This window comes from Tinamus guttatus, unplaced genomic scaffold (genome assembly GCF_059628265.1).
Source record: "Tinamus guttatus ecotype Peru unplaced genomic scaffold, ASM5962826v1 Tinamus_guttatus_pri_ptg000242l, whole genome shotgun sequence".
Lineage (NCBI taxonomy): Eukaryota > Metazoa > Chordata > Aves > Tinamiformes > Tinamidae > Tinamus > Tinamus guttatus.
Window position 1 is genome coordinate 5,407,204 of NW_028288776.1, and position 14,794 is coordinate 5,421,997.

Below are 14,794 nucleotides of genomic sequence, written 5' to 3' on the forward strand. Positions count from 1 at the left end.
GCAGTGTAAACCTACCCCTTGTTCTGCCAGGAGGAAGGAAGGGGCTGTGGATGATGGTGCCAGCTGTGGGACAGGAGTGCTGGGAAGCCTCTGCTTTTTGGCATTGGCTTGTGTTGCACATTAGCAAAGGTAGCTGTAGCCTGGGAGAACTGTGACTTGCAGCCTGGGGCCTGGCACAGTTGCTCTTAACTATGGTGCAGAAGAAAATTGGGTCACTGGTTTCTAAAGTGGGAGCTGATCCTTTGCTGGACTGACCCTGTTCTGCTGCTAGAGGCCTCTTCCCCAGGCCAGCAAACAGGCCATGCACCCAAACGCGCCCCAGCCCAGCAAACAGCCCTGAGCATCGTTTCCACCTCGCCAAGCTGCGTGTCCTCACCTCCTAGGTACGAGAAGCTGCCTTCCGACTATCGCGCTCCCTTCGTTCTCAACCTGGAGCATCCGCCAGTGTCCGGCCCGCTCACTATGGTGGCCAACCGCACTGCCTCCTCCACGCTGGCCTCGCTGTCCCGCTACTTCTATCACCAGCGCTGGATCTGGAGCGTCCAGTCGGGGCTGGCACCGGCTGTGCCCATCACAGCTGTAGCCCAGCTCCTCTCCACACTCACAGAGTAAGTTGTAGCTTGGATAGGGTTGCTTCTTCCAGCCAGTGCTGGGAGTGCAGAGAAAGATGTGGTGAGGCCACGTCTGGAGTACTGTGTCCGGTTCTGGGCTGCACAGTACAAGAGGGATGTGGAGCTGCTGGAGAGAGTCCAGCGCAGGGCTACAAGGATGATCAGGGGCCTGAAACATCTGCCCTATGAGGAGAGGCTGAGGGAGCTGGTCCTGTTCAGCCTGGAGAAGAGAAGGCTGAGAGGGGACCTGATCAGTGTCTATAAGTACGTCAAGGGAGGCGGTGAGGAGGATGGTGCTGGCCTCTTTTCAGTGATGGCCACTGATAGAACTAGAGGAAATGGCCAGAAACTGAAGCATCAAAAGTTTCACAGGAACTTAAGGAAAAATTTCTTACCAGTGAGGGTGACAGAGCACTGGAACAGGCTGCCCAGAGAGGTTGTGGAGTTTCCTTCTCTGGAGATCTTCAAAACCCGCTTGGACGCAGTCCTGTGCCACGTGCTCTAGGTGACCCTGCGTGTGCAGGGGGGGTTGGACTAGATGATCCCTAGAGGTCCCTTCCAACCTTAAGCATTTTATGGTTCTCTGAAAGCTGGGTAAACCCAAAGACTTGTAGAGAGGTATGAAAAGATCCCGTTCACATCTTCTAAGCTGTTTTAGCCAGCTGCAGCTGGGAGGAAGAAAAAAATGTGGCAGGACATGGTCCCTGTGCTTGGGGTGTGCTGGTGCTTACACAGGGTTTCCTTTGCAGGGTGACTTGTCTCCACACTGTGTGTATCTCCCTGTCTTGGGAACAGTGCATTTTGTGGTGAAGGGTACAGTCAGTCAGGTATTTAAGGTTTTCAGTATCGGTGAAGAAATCCTCCAACTTTGACTTCTCTCTGTTGCCAGGGTCCGTCTGTCAGAGGGTTTCCACTTTGCATCCAGCGGGGAGGGAATTATCAACATGGTGCTGGAGCTGCCAATGCAGGTGAGTCTGGAGGCAGGGAGATGTGCCTGCACCCCTGAACAGAGCAGCTTGTGAGTCAGGGCTTTTCCTGCCTTTATCTGCCATTAGGAAGCTGTGACAGGCTGTGCAGGAGTAACTCTTGGGGATAGGTGGAGGCTCCTTCTCCTCTGCACTGGCAGTGGCATCAGGGGGATGGAGCTGTGCTGTGTTGTGACGTGTTTCCTGTCCAGGTTGTGTCATGGTGTGTTTCCCTTCCAGATTGATGGCTCGAGCGAGAGCGGCGGCGGCCGGGAGAAGCACACCTGTGTTGTTCAGTACATCCTATTCCCCCCGCACTCCACCTCCACCAAGGACAGGTGAGGCTGTGACCTGGCTCCCAGGAAGAGTCGGCAGTGGGGGACATGGCTCCAGGCGTCTTTCCTGCCTTTGTGGGGAGGGGGTAGTCCCCTGGCATTAGGCCATCGAGTGCATAGCTGTGGTGCCACAGCTCTGCCAAATGCAAGGAGAGGACAACCAGCTGCCATGGGCTGCTTATCAATCAGGGCTTTGCAGGCAAGCCTGGAGTTTGTATGCTGTTCTCCCAGCTCCAGGATGAGCTACAGTGGGCTGCTGGCTCTGTGACATCTTGCAGGATTCACCTTGTGCCCCTTCAGCTTTTCCACAGATGATGACAATGATACAGAGGTGGAGGCCATTGAGGTGGACACAGAACTGAATCTGGTCACCGAGTGCTGGGTGGAACCCCAGAGTGGCCATGTCCATAGTACTGCCGAAAACTGGAAGCACCTGCATGGCTTGCCCTACCAGAAAATACCGAAAGCGGTGAGTCCCTGCAAGGCTCTCCCCTCCTTGCCTTTAGACCACTTTCTGCTGCGTGTGGAGGTAGTAACTGCTGCGTACAGCTAAGCCTTGACTGTTGTTGCAGCTCTATCCACGGGACCTGGCATGCATTGCCACCATGCTGACCTTTGAGTACATCAGCCAGCTGTGCCAGAACAAGGAGTGGGTCTGCCCTTCTTCTGACCCCAAAGCCACTGAAGGTGAGTCCAGCATGTCTGTCCAGGCAGGCTTGATGGAGCAAGAGGCAGCTAAGTCCTGAATGTCCCAGGCTGTGGCTGCAGCTTCAGGGAGGTTGAACAGGTATTTTGACATTCTAGACTTGGATCGCTTTAAGTCACTTCATAGAATTTATGATAAGCTGCCAAAAACATAGCTTCATGCTTGGAAAGCCAAGAAATAATTGTGACTTTCTGCCCAGATTAGATGGATCTGACTTTTGGAGCACAGGGAAAATTACTATGTTCGCTATGTCTCCATGCGTTCAGCTTGGTTCCTAGGTGTTCAGGCCTCCTTGCCAGAGAAAGTTTCTCTGTGGAAGATGAACTTGCCCCACAGTGACGGGCAGGGTATGACTGGTCAGGTGAATACAGGGCTTGTGAACAAGGCAGAGGGAGGGCTCCTCTGTTCTCCTGAAACACAGAATCCTGTTATAACTGAATAGTTCATGAGTGCTCTGTGAGCACGTGGAGATATTGAAGGGAACTTCAAAATGTTTGGTTCATCTTCCTCCTTCATGGCAGGATTGTCCTTCTCACCTGAGAGGACTGTTGTAGTTTAATGAGAACTTCAGGGTTATGGTTTTTTTTCACCGTTGACAGGCAGTTTGTTCCAATACCTTAATTTTGTCCTTAAAACTTTCCCCAAATGTCTAGTCTCGATGTTGCTACTTAAGATTCTTGTCACTAGTTCATCCCAGCCTAATCTTGTTTGCATTGTGCTGGAAAGCACAGCAGGTTTTGACTCAGTTTGAGGGAGCCAGAATCATTCCAGGAAGGACCTGAATGACCCTTGTCACATCAGATCACTGGCATTGTGTGAGCAGGAGAAGTCCAGGAAAATTCAAGGCATGGAGGACAGAGGCTCTTTCTCTGAGAAAGAGAACAGTCAATGTCTGTGGGGATGTGCAGAGCCTGCTGAATAAGGAATCTCTACTGAGATCAGGGGTGGCTTGTGCTGGACTGCTCTGGTAACGAAGGCTGCCTGCAGTTCCCAGCACACTTGCCCTCCAGCAGCGTTTCCTGCAGCACCCATGTCAAGCGCTTCGTTCCCAGGTTCCCCTTGGTCCTGCTCTGCTGGGCACAGCCTGAGCTGTATGGGACCTTGTGTCTCCCAGGCCATTCTTTTGTGAAGGTGGCAATAAGCCCATGAGAGTCTTGCACTGAGGTGTCCCTCAGTAGATAGCTCACAGCGTGCTGCACTCTGCTAGGCTTTGACCGAATGGTCACATTCACCCTTCTTGTCCCTCTGTCCTCCTAAGCCGGTGGCGTTGGACAGCTTTGCTGTGTACCTTCATTTGTGCTCCCCTCAGTGTGTTTAGGGTTGTCACTGCATGCATGGAAGCAAATTGAGGGGCAGGGCTCTGTGTGGCAGTGCCAGCAGGCATGTCATGTTCCTAATTCTTGTTGCAGATCCAGACATGGGGGCTGGTTTCCGAGTACATGAGATCCCATTCCAATTCAATCTCATGAAGCTGTTGCCAAGGTGCCAGCAGGTTGAGATGTTCTTCCTTATGTTGACAAAAGGTAAGTCACCACGCACCTCCTCTTGTCCTCCCTTCGAGAGGATGGATGCCCTGCTCTTTGTGCATGTCTTCTTGGGAAGCAGGCGTGTGGGAGCTGCAGTAACCTCTAGCAGTAGCTTAGTGCTGCTCTTCCCGTCTCTGTAGCCCCGGGGTTGGGTGGATATACTGATATTGCTGTCTTTCCTGTGGTGATGTCAGTGTTCAAGCATTTACTTCTATAAACCTCAAACCTAGGTCAGTGCTCTGTGTTGGTGGTTTCTTGTCACTAGCCCCAAACATATTCAGAACAGTTACAATAGCAGAAGGAGTCAGTGCTGGGTAGCAAATGATGCTGGAGCTGTGTGGCTTCCTCAGCATCCTCCAAGTCAGCCTTGTAGAGGTGTTGGAGACTTCTGTCTGTGTGGAAACGCCTCTTTGCAAAGGGCTGTCTCACAGGGCCCTGGGCAGGTGGTGGCTGTGGAGATGCTGTCTCTGAAGCTGCCATGGTTCTGTTTTGGAGCAGAAAATGAGGAGGTGACCAAGGACTCTTCGTTTGTGCCCAATGAAATGCTACTAAACCTCTTCCATGGCTGCCTGCAGCATGACCTCAGTGACCGGGAGATCCCCATGGCCGATGCTGATCACATGGCTTTCATGGAGCAGGTTCTGCAGAGGGACCGTGATGGCCATCAGCCCCCCTTCACGCTCCCTGTGATTCGAGGTAAGGACAGGAGCATGGCAGGGGGAACCCTGGAACTGGGGTATCTCAGGAGCCTTGCTTTCAGACAGCTTTCCCAGATGATGCTTCTCAGGTTGCTTTTCTGTACTTCCTTTCAGAAGAGACCCTGAAAGCCTCTGGGACCCTGGAGCAGCACGATACTTCTGCATCGTATAACCTTGCTGGCAGCAATGGCACCAGAGAGACGACTGGTTCCACAAGCACTCTGCAGGTACCGCTGTGCTACTGCCCCTCTCTTGAGCTCCCTCCGCAGACAAAGCAGCTGCTCTTCCGGAGCAGGAAGGTTTGCAGAAGGGCTGACAACAGATTGAGTGGCTAGTGTTCTTGCCACTCTTGACAGCAGTTTGAGTGGCATAGGCACGCATAGGCAAGGCATAGCTGGCCTTGTAGGTATACGGGCAGTTGAACTAGCTGTGGGCCTGGTTTGCTACAGCAACGCTGACAATGTGCTGCAAAGAGCTCAGAAATCATGGGCAGTCATTGTTCAGAGGTCACGACCAGCCCCAGCAAGGCTGGGCAGCCACCCCAGACTGTGTGCGTGGTATTTTCTGCAGCCACACTGTTCTGAGAATGCTGCTGGGGGTGGCCGAAGTGATTTCAGCGGTGCCTCAACCATCAGTCTTGCAGGAACTTCCTCTGTGTGATTGCCAGCTGCCCCGGAACAGTACTGTGCCATGTGCTGTGAGCTTATCTAGCTGTGCTTTCTCCTCAGAGCCTGGGCAACGCAGAGCTGCCCGAGGACGACGTGCCGCGTTGTGACACAGCGAGGCTCTTCCTGCCGCAGTGGCGATGCTATGCCAAGCTGGTCAATCCACAGCACGTGTTCCTCACCTTTCTGCCAGCCACCTTCTCAGGTGAGGCTTGCCATCAGGGAGAGAGGGGGAGAGGAAGGCAGGGTGGAAGCACTTCCACAAGGAAAGAGCAGAAGCAGAATCAGCCCTTCTTGGAAGGAGGGAAAGCTGAACAGCAGAGTCTTGGCCAAGTCTTTTTCACCATATTGCCAGGCAGAGAGTGGCCTAAAAGGATGGATGTCTTGCTCTTCTCTCCCTGGATGTGGTGCTGCCTGCTCACTGCTCCAGGCAGGGAATGTAGCTCTAATTATTTTGCTGGTAGTAGTCACTGTACCCTTTTCCCATGTGGAGTGTCTGGGGTTATTGGATGGAGCCAGGAGGCTCCTAATGGTGAAGCCTGGGGAGGGAGGATCCTTATTTCTGGGGCTTGGGCTTGGCCTCTCTACCCCTTCCTCACGGAGCTGCAGGTGGAGGCCATTAGGCTGTAGCTGAGCAGCTCTTTGGAGCTGTTCCCATGCACAGAGGTAGCCAGTATCTTTGCACTTTTGGAATGTATATGGAGAGGTTAAGCTGTTATCATTGGGGAGACAGTGATTTTTTCTTTTTTTTTCCAGATGTACAGAAGCTGATGCCTTGTGGGTTGGACAAACCTCTGAAAGATGAGAGTCGGATGGGAGCAGATACGTTGGGACCGACCTGTGCAGAGCGGAGCATGGCTTATGCTAAAGAAGGGGACACCCCAGCGCCATTACCTACCCTCAGCATAACACCAGCCCATGGTACTGGCCTCAGGGTGGCACCTTCCTAAGGCCCTCTGTCAGCGCCTGTCCTTGGCGCTTCTTAAGCATAGTGGCTCCTGTTATTGGGCAGGCTAGGGTAATAGTGACAAGAAGCCACTACAGTCCATCACTATCACTTTCTTTCTCATAATAAACAGAGTCGGGTTTAGGACAATTGGGACATAAAAGCTTAGGCCAGCTTTTATGACGTTATGGGGGCTGGATCAAGTGTGATCTGACTGCTGCTTATGGCCCAGAGCCGGCGTCCTGTGGGCAGGGAAGTTAGAGGCTACTGGGAACAGCAGTAGTGGGTTGCCCAGGACAGGAAGTGACCACCATGTGGTGACCTAGACTGGCATTATCAGCAGCACCTCACCTTAGGGAGAGGGGCACAGGCAGTGCTCAAGCTAGCTGGGATGTGGTGGTGCAGTCCTGGTGCTGTCAGCCAGACCTGCATTGGGGATGGTCAGATGTGCTGCTGCGGAGGGTGCTGGTGGAAGCGGATGCTCACAGCTGCCTGGGAAGGACATCAGTTTGGGTGATGAGCATCTCTTAAAGCCAATACCTGCATGTGGATGCTGCTGTGGGGCTGTGGCCTCTCAGGTCGGGAATAAGGAACGTGTCAAAAGTTTTATTTGAGATGGTTTCTTTTGCAGAAGTGGGCCGTGACCCTGGAGATCAGGGCGGCCCCTCACGGAGAGACATACACATCTCCTTCTGCCGCCAGAGCTCGCAGGCTGAGCTGGGGGAGTGCCGCCGGTTTCGCTGCCCCATCTACATCTACAGCTGCTCCCTGGAGCTGTTGCGAGAGCAGCTGGTCAGTCCACGGACACACCGTCCTCCCCGGGATGTTTTTTTCAGGTAATACCAATGTACTTGATTCCCGGACAGAAAGCTGAAGAGCATCCCTGACAACGAGACTGACTGTGGCCCTGCCTTGATCTCTTGGCTTGGCTTCTGTAGCTCACAGCAGCCACTGCTTGTGCACAGCCCAGGGCCCTGCTTTGCTGGCGCCAGTGCTTGTTTACCATCTAAAAAGTGCTTAACTGGTGCTGAAGGCTGTTGTGGCTCCTCTTTTCAGGCCCCAGTCTTTGGAGCGTCCTCCTACTGCTACTTGGTTAGACCACAAGCATAAGGAGTTGATGAGTTACTGCACGCTGCTGCAGGAGCATTCCCACCAGTGCTACGTGAAAGGTGAGGAGCAGCATGATGGGAACTGAGCTGGGACTGGGGCTGGGCCCTAGGTCTTCCCAAAAAGCCTTGTCTCACAGTTTTTGATCTATAGGGCTGTTCAAGAGCCTTCAGCAGTCCCACAGCATCAGTTCCCAGGACCTGCTCACAGCCATGGACTACTGTGAGGAGCTACTTCAAGAGATCGATATCACCAACTTTCTGCTGACAGTGTGCAGCCACGTGCGCTCCTTTCGAGAAAGCCACCAGCATTTCCAGACATGCCACAGGACTGCCAGCTTCCAAGTGGGCAGCATAGAGCAAGAGGAGGAGCAGAGCTCCAGGGAACGGGGTGTCTTGGTCTCTGAATCCAGGTGGGAACCTATCTAGGTGTTGCTTTTTGTTCTTAACATTGGTCTAGGCTAGATTTCTTCAAGCATCCTCTGTTGCTTGCTGGAAGCAATGTTGTAAGGGGTTAGCAGGGCCCTCTATAAAAGTAGGTATTTCCAGTAGGATACCATCTCATACAGTGTCCTCAAGGACTTCTCCATTTTTGTGATCCCTAGTAACATGAATCTCACAGCTGACACTTGCAGTCCTAGCTCACTGCTGCTCAATCGGGCCTGACCCGGAAGATATCCAACATTTTGCTTTGGAATTAATACTGGAGTTTGTTGGTTTTGGATAAATTACTCATCTTCTCCTGCCTGACTCATTTGAGAATGCTACTGACTGATGAAAATGATGAGTAATACCAAGATTGTTGGTGTCTTTTCTTAATGAATAAAGTCTCAAGTTTTTGATAAAATACTGGAAACACATTTACAAGAGAACTATCAAGTCAGAATTAGAATGTACTTAATGCTAATTTCTGTACTGCTGTTGCTAAGGATATTTCTGAAGTTTGTGTTGCTTCTGAAACTAAGTAGAAAATAATGCTGTGCCTCAGTGTTCTGTCTGTTAGAGAAACCTACTTCTGAGGTTGCCCCCTGATTGCACTTGATTATCTTTGATTCTAGCATTTGCTGAGAATCTCCAATCCTATATCCTTTTATATTGTAAGTCAGTGAGATGATGCTTTGATTTTGAAGAGTGCTTGGTGTTTTGGATTTCAGTCTTTCTCAACTACTGCTTTCCTAGAGGAAAACTGTGGAAACCTTTCTTGGTTTATAACATACTGTATAACAGCTCACCTACCCAATGCAGGCCGTATAAACAGGATGCACAGCTTCTGATATATTGCTCCAAAATCTACTGATCTTCCCATATTTGCCATCTGTATTACTAATTCCAGTACCTGGAATTATTTTGCCCAGCCTACACATTCCTCTCCCCTGATTGCTTTTTCTGAGTTTCCTGGCATGGGGCTGAATGAGAATAGCTCTGTGAGCCTCATGCTCTGCTCCATGCTGCCAAGGTGATAGACATAGTGTGTCCTGTGAGATGCACTGAACTGGGTGCTGAATTATTCAGATTGCTCCAGGTGTGCCCCTCTATTCAGCCATGAAGGAGGGTGTAGCAGGGAGTACTTGGCCACAGGATCAACATGGTTAATCTGCTCTTGCCTGGCTTCAGACAGCCCGAGTGCTTATCGGGGTGGCAGGAGGGTTTTGGAGCTGTAGGAGGGGATTTGTGGGTGGCATGTAAATCACCAGGGCGTTTTCAGGGAGGAGGTGTGGGGACTTGGGAGGTGGGGTGCTTGCAGGGTAGATACATATTATCTATTATATTATAACTACTCCTGTTTCTCAATCTGCCTGTTTGACCTGTCCCCGATGCTGTCAGTGCGGAAATGGAGGACTACAGTGAGCAGGACTCCCACAACATTGCAAGCCTCACAGAGGAGCCAAAGAGCGGTATGGGCACCAGCTGCTGCTCAGAGTTTCCCCTCTCACTGCTGGAAATTGGGCAACCCTGTCAGGCTCACCCTGACTTGCATAAAATTATCCAGGTGAGGGATATAGGGGCTCAACCTGGCTTCCTCGGGTGGTAGAGTGAAGTGTATGCCTTCATGTTTGGATTCTTATTTCTCTTTTAGGAAAAGTTCTTGGAAATTGGAAGCTTACATTTCAAGCCAGTACCATCAAATCCTCACTACTTCTTTTACTGCCCACCATCAGCCAAGAAAGAGGTAGGTGCAGTGCTGCCCTGGCAAGGCAGCTGCTACTTGTAGAGAGTAGTAGCCTTGCTTGTCATCAGATCTGAGCTTTGGGCTGGCAGGTCTTTGGGGAGACTGAACAGCTGGGGGATCCAGGGGTGGCTTGGTTCACTGCCTGATGTGGTTTTGGTACATGCTTGCAGCACTCCCTCTCTTCCCCTCAGGAGGAGGCATCTCGGGATCAGACCGACAGGAAAGGCAGTGAGGACATGGAGGGATCAGAGGTAGAACTGGCAGCTGAAGAAGGTAAAATCTGCTTGCTCTGACCTGCAACAGAAAATCTTTGTTGTCCCACTGTGATAATACCTGTCAGAGCTTGGCTTCCACTCTGTCTGAAGGGGTGTCTGGGGAGCTGATTTGCCAATGGGGGTCCTGTGTTTGCAGGAACTGTATCTGGGTGCTGCATTGCCACCGAGAGTGACCCAGAGCTGGAGGTGGAGTATCGTGAGAAGCTAGAGCACGAGTTCCCAGATACAGATTCTCTCTCGGACTCCAATACGGTAAACCAGGATGATGATTCCTTCAGCGTGCTGGGAGGGGACTCACTCAATGAGCAGGAGTTCCTGGAGCAGGAGATGCCCCCGCTCTTTGTGCACCTCACCTGCTCAGTGAAGCTGCGGAGCCAGCACAGCTCCATGCCCGTGCAGTCCCTGCCCACTTGTCTAGGTAAGAACAAGTGGGGGAAAGGGGCAGTAGGGCCCTTGTCAGGCAAGCAACCCTCGGGTTAGGCGTGCTGTGTTTGGGATAATGCCAGCCCTCCGTACTAGAGTCCCTGGTTTTTTCCACCACTGTTTGTTGCCTCATCCCCTTCATCTGGGGTCTCTCATCAGGAGAAGTCTTGGGCTGCCTGGAAAGCTGTCAGGGCTTGAACACCATTGACTTGGGGGACCTCTGCGTGACCCTGGACATCTTTGTGTTGACACTGCCCCTGGAGATAGAAGTTGTGAATGCAGACATTCTCCACAACAGGTAAGCTGGGAGATGCCTGACTGCTCAGCCATCCTCTACTCGCCCTGCCCAGCCAGGCAGCCTCTGGATACTGAGAGTCTAGGGATTTTTTTTTGAAGAGCCTGCCACAATCCTAAGAAAATTAAGATTTTTCCAAGATAGGCTCACCTTTTCTATGGATTCCTGCTCCCTCTCTGAAGCCTGTGTGTGTCTCCTTCCTGTCTCAGAAGCCAATGCTCGGCCTACTTTCTCTCCCGTGGCAGGTGCACCTCGGAGAGCAGCGTGTCCTTCACCCGCTCTCCAGGGCAGCCGTCCTCTTTCCGCTCAGATGAGGATATTATGCACAACTTGGATCGTCTCCCATCCACGGGCGATGAGAGGTAGAGCACTGTGGGGGTAACCAGCCCCTCATGAGCTCCTTTTGCTGCTGAGCAGCTGCACTGAGGTGTCTGCAGGAATGACTGTCTGATTCTTCTTGTACTCTTCCCCTAGGCACCCTGCGCTCTCCAACCTCCCCGGAGTGCACAGACAAGCTATTGAAGCCACCATGAATGAGGTAAGCCAGGCCTTGTCTCCCTGCTACCAGCTGAAGCAATCCGGCCTCAGCACATTTGCTACTCCACTCTTTGAAGACTACTGCAGTCTGTAGCCTTTATCAGCCAAAGTGGTTTTCAAGCCTTGCTGGTGTCGCACAGGTCTTGTGCTGTGCAGAAGTGTAGGGCTACCCTGACAAAATTCCTGCTGCAGTTGGGATGGGACAGACCTACATCTCTGAAGCCCTTCTGTTAGTGATAGTCAGAAGGGAATGAGCGGCATTGGTGATGAAAGGGATTGCCCTTTGGATCTGCTGGGACTTGGGTTGGAATTGGGGCAGTGTTGCAAGTGCAAGTCACCTGGGTTGTCTTCTCTGTCCCTTCTCAGATTCGCTGGCTCCTGGATGATGAGATAGTATCTGCACTGCGCCACTCGCAGGTCATCAGCACAGCCATCCTGCACCGCGTGGCCACCCACATCTATAACTCCAAAGGGCGTCCCAGCTGCCACAGCGAAGTGGTGCTGCTCCAGTTTGTCTTTGGACCAGAGCACTCTCTCGAGAAGTTCAAGGAGGTAAAGAGGGAGCCCTGGGGCAGCGCTATGCCTTCAGCTAGCAGGATGCTTATTCTTCCCTGTGTTGCAGGAGTTCAGGAGAATGGCTCTGCCAGGCTATGTGCTCAATGCAGAAGGCAGTGACTATCACTACATCTCTATAAGCCGCCTGCACTCCAGACAGGCAGCTCCAAACACTGTGGGGACACCCGGCTTACAGCAGCCAGCTGGAGGGGACACTAGGACAACTCTGGACCAGGCAGGCCGAGAGGGGAGCAGTGAAGCTGAAGCAGAGAGCTCTGAGCTACCCCACGCGAGCTCTGTCCTCCCAGAAGAAGCCCGGGGTCTCTGGGAATGGTCGGAGAGCGAGAAGAACGTTATACCGGACACAGGGAACCCTGTAGGTGGAGGCAGCCATGTGCAGGATGAGGTGAGGGACACCAGGATGGTCTGCATGCTGGGAAGGGGTGGAACTTCTGGTAGCTGAAAGCAGAAAGATTCAAGAGGATTGTGGCACTTTTTTAGCTCCTGCTTTCCTGGTCGCTCATGCAGCCCTGGTTTGTGTTAGGTCCCAAGAGAAGCACTGAGCCTTGAGCAGAGTCGAGTATCTGGCCATGACTCCCTGGAGGAGACAGCTCTGGAGACAACCATACAGTCCTTACCATCCTCATCCTCAGAAAAGGGCAACAGTGAGAAATCACCATCAGTGACACCATCTGCTGCAAGCCTGGCTGACTCTGTAACTCAGGGCAGGGAAGGTAGGAGCTGTGAACGTGGTGGGATGTTCCTGTGCCCTGGGAACAGAGTGTAAGGGAAGGGCCTCGCTTTGGATGTAGCAAACAACATCTGATTGCTGCTCCTGCTCCAGTTTCTGAATACCAGAATTGGTGCCCAGGACTGTAGGTCTCCTCCCCCTCACCAGGGCCCTGGCAACTTGCTGCTAAATGGTACCTAGGGTGTGAGGCTGTGGTGCCCTCTGGTATCTTAATGATGTGAAGTCTCTGCTGACCCCAGTAATACATGGGTGAGCCCCATCCCTGGTGTGGTCTGAGCTGCCTGGTTCTTGAGTGCAGTAATATTTCTCCAGTGCAGTGTGTGTGTGAAGGGGCTCAGCAAATGCTTTCATCAGCAGCCCCCTTCTCTCTGCAGGCTCCAGCAAGCAGCGTCCCAGCCGGGTGCAGAGCCTCGTGTCAAGCCAGGGCAGCATGGACTCCGACCACCTGGGTGAGTGTCCTGTCCTGGGCTCTGCTCCGCTTCCAGAGCAGGGGGACAGATGATGTGTGACCAGACACTGGCACTGCAATAGTAAGGGGCAAATGTCTGGGACAGCAGGGACAGGCTCTGAGGGCAGGGTTTGTGAGCAGCTCTGTCTCCCAGAGCCTGCTGTGCCCTGAGAGGAGGTGATTTGGGGCTGAAGCAAGGATATGTTGCAGGTTATGATGGGGGAAGCAGTGACTCGGAGTATGAGGAGGCGCTGATAAGCGACCAGGAACCCAGGTGTCCCCTCATGCCGGATTTCTGGCTGATCATAAAAATCCAGCAGGACCGAGTGGAGGTTTATTATCACACACGGTAAGGAGTGTCTTCCTGCCTGGCTGCTGTTTCTCTGTACTAGAAGCTTGTTGTCACTGTCCTGTCTCTGTGGATGAAGCTTCCTTCTTGCCCCATATGGGTGGGAAGCTGGTGGGTATAGATTTTGGTGCTCCATGTGAAGAAAGCAGCCATCAATCCTGACTGCTTTCTTGCTCCTGGCTTGCAGAGACAGGTGTTGTTCAGGTGCCCTGCTGACCAGCCACTCTTTCCTCTTCCTGTAAAGCAGCCTGAGTGTGGAGAAGACAACAACAACAGACACAGAAGAGGAGCAGCCAGGGGAGTGCCAGAGTCTCAACCAGTTAGTGGTGAAGAAGATCAGTGAAATCTGCAGGGTTGTTAATCAGGTAACAAATCTGCAGAAGGCTGCGTCAGAGCAGCTGATTGTGATATAACTTAGATGGGAAGGAGCCTCAGGAAATCATCTAGTCCAGGCCCTGCTCAGAGCAGGGCCTGTGAAGCGAGTTCAGCTGGTAGAGCCCAAGTATGGGATCAAAAGGGATATGACCCAGTCTGACCCTAACCCCTCTCCCTTGCCATCTTCTTCTGTGGGCTGTGCAAGCAACAGATGCAATCCTTTCTCATTCTTTGCAGCGCTTGCTACTGCAGGACCTGCATGACAGCCATGTGTGCAACTCACTGCTGGTGGCAGAGAGCGAGGAGGATATCTGGAAGAGTGAAACACCCTACACCTCTTACAGGCAGCGTGCCTTGCCCACAGATGGTATGAGTGCTCCCTTGGCCAGCCTCAGCAGCAGCTCTACTGCCTGCACATGAGTGATTAAGAAGACAGTGGCTGTGGCCCCAACTATGTGTTACCTTCTTTGTAGATTACTCCGTAGAGGAGAGCTACCAGCCCCGCGACTATCTGGCAGCCACCATGCAGTTCATGCCAGGGCACTTTGCCTGTGAGGTGGTGTGGAGCACCCTCATCCATGTGCATTCACGGCTCAAGATGGGCCCCAACATGGGGGTTTCGCGAGGTGGGTACAGGGTGCCCCTCAGGGTGGGTGGTAAGTGCCTTGCTTCTGGCTGGATTGATGCAGCAGAGGGATGTGTATGGTGTAGCTAATATCCCCTGTCGCCCTCAGCCATCCAGGCGCTTCGCTCGGTGCTCAACGCCTTCTCTGTGGTAAACAGGAAGAACATGTTTGTCTACCAGGAACGTGCCACTAAATCCGTCTTTTACCTCCGGTAAGAAGTCGCCTTGACCCTGCCCTGCTGCACGTGTTACACTACATTGTGAGCTCCTCGGGGCAGAAAGCATGTGGCCAGGGTCACAGACCCTGCTGTGGCCCAAGCAGCAAAACCCAGGTCTCTGAGTCAATCACATCAAGCTGGGCCCCTCTGACTCTCCCGATGCCCAGCCTTTGCATGGAGGAGAAAGGATGATTTTTGTGAGGGAGTCAGCAATT

At 52.5% G+C, this 14,794-nt stretch overlaps 1 protein-coding gene across 1 annotated transcript in view; it reads left to right on the forward strand.

The window, feature by feature from the left end:
* SZT2 (SZT2 subunit of KICSTOR complex) overlaps nucleotides 1-14,794 on the forward strand; it is a 57,569-nt gene that overhangs the window by 17,832 nt on the left and 24,943 nt on the right. Inside the window, exons 16-44 of the mRNA XM_088526103.1 lie at nucleotides 384-608; nucleotides 1,501-1,579; nucleotides 1,817-1,914; nucleotides 2,212-2,380; nucleotides 2,484-2,598; nucleotides 4,027-4,140; nucleotides 4,642-4,839; nucleotides 4,956-5,068; nucleotides 5,570-5,711; nucleotides 6,263-6,427; nucleotides 7,084-7,288; nucleotides 7,509-7,621; nucleotides 7,713-7,971; nucleotides 9,383-9,548; nucleotides 9,636-9,728; nucleotides 9,920-10,001; nucleotides 10,140-10,421; nucleotides 10,586-10,724; nucleotides 10,967-11,083; nucleotides 11,196-11,259; nucleotides 11,625-11,810; nucleotides 11,881-12,219; nucleotides 12,358-12,547; nucleotides 12,939-13,013; nucleotides 13,223-13,361; nucleotides 13,606-13,726; nucleotides 13,974-14,103; nucleotides 14,210-14,362; nucleotides 14,471-14,573. Of these exons, the coding sequence (XP_088382229.1) occupies nucleotides 384-608; nucleotides 1,501-1,579; nucleotides 1,817-1,914; nucleotides 2,212-2,380; nucleotides 2,484-2,598; nucleotides 4,027-4,140; nucleotides 4,642-4,839; nucleotides 4,956-5,068; nucleotides 5,570-5,711; nucleotides 6,263-6,427; nucleotides 7,084-7,288; nucleotides 7,509-7,621; nucleotides 7,713-7,971; nucleotides 9,383-9,548; nucleotides 9,636-9,728; nucleotides 9,920-10,001; nucleotides 10,140-10,421; nucleotides 10,586-10,724; nucleotides 10,967-11,083; nucleotides 11,196-11,259; nucleotides 11,625-11,810; nucleotides 11,881-12,219; nucleotides 12,358-12,547; nucleotides 12,939-13,013; nucleotides 13,223-13,361; nucleotides 13,606-13,726; nucleotides 13,974-14,103; nucleotides 14,210-14,362; nucleotides 14,471-14,573 (4,374 nt within the window). The remainder of the gene's footprint in view (nucleotides 1-383; nucleotides 609-1,500; nucleotides 1,580-1,816; nucleotides 1,915-2,211; nucleotides 2,381-2,483; nucleotides 2,599-4,026; nucleotides 4,141-4,641; nucleotides 4,840-4,955; nucleotides 5,069-5,569; nucleotides 5,712-6,262; nucleotides 6,428-7,083; nucleotides 7,289-7,508; nucleotides 7,622-7,712; nucleotides 7,972-9,382; nucleotides 9,549-9,635; nucleotides 9,729-9,919; nucleotides 10,002-10,139; nucleotides 10,422-10,585; nucleotides 10,725-10,966; nucleotides 11,084-11,195; nucleotides 11,260-11,624; nucleotides 11,811-11,880; nucleotides 12,220-12,357; nucleotides 12,548-12,938; nucleotides 13,014-13,222; nucleotides 13,362-13,605; nucleotides 13,727-13,973; nucleotides 14,104-14,209; nucleotides 14,363-14,470; nucleotides 14,574-14,794) is intronic.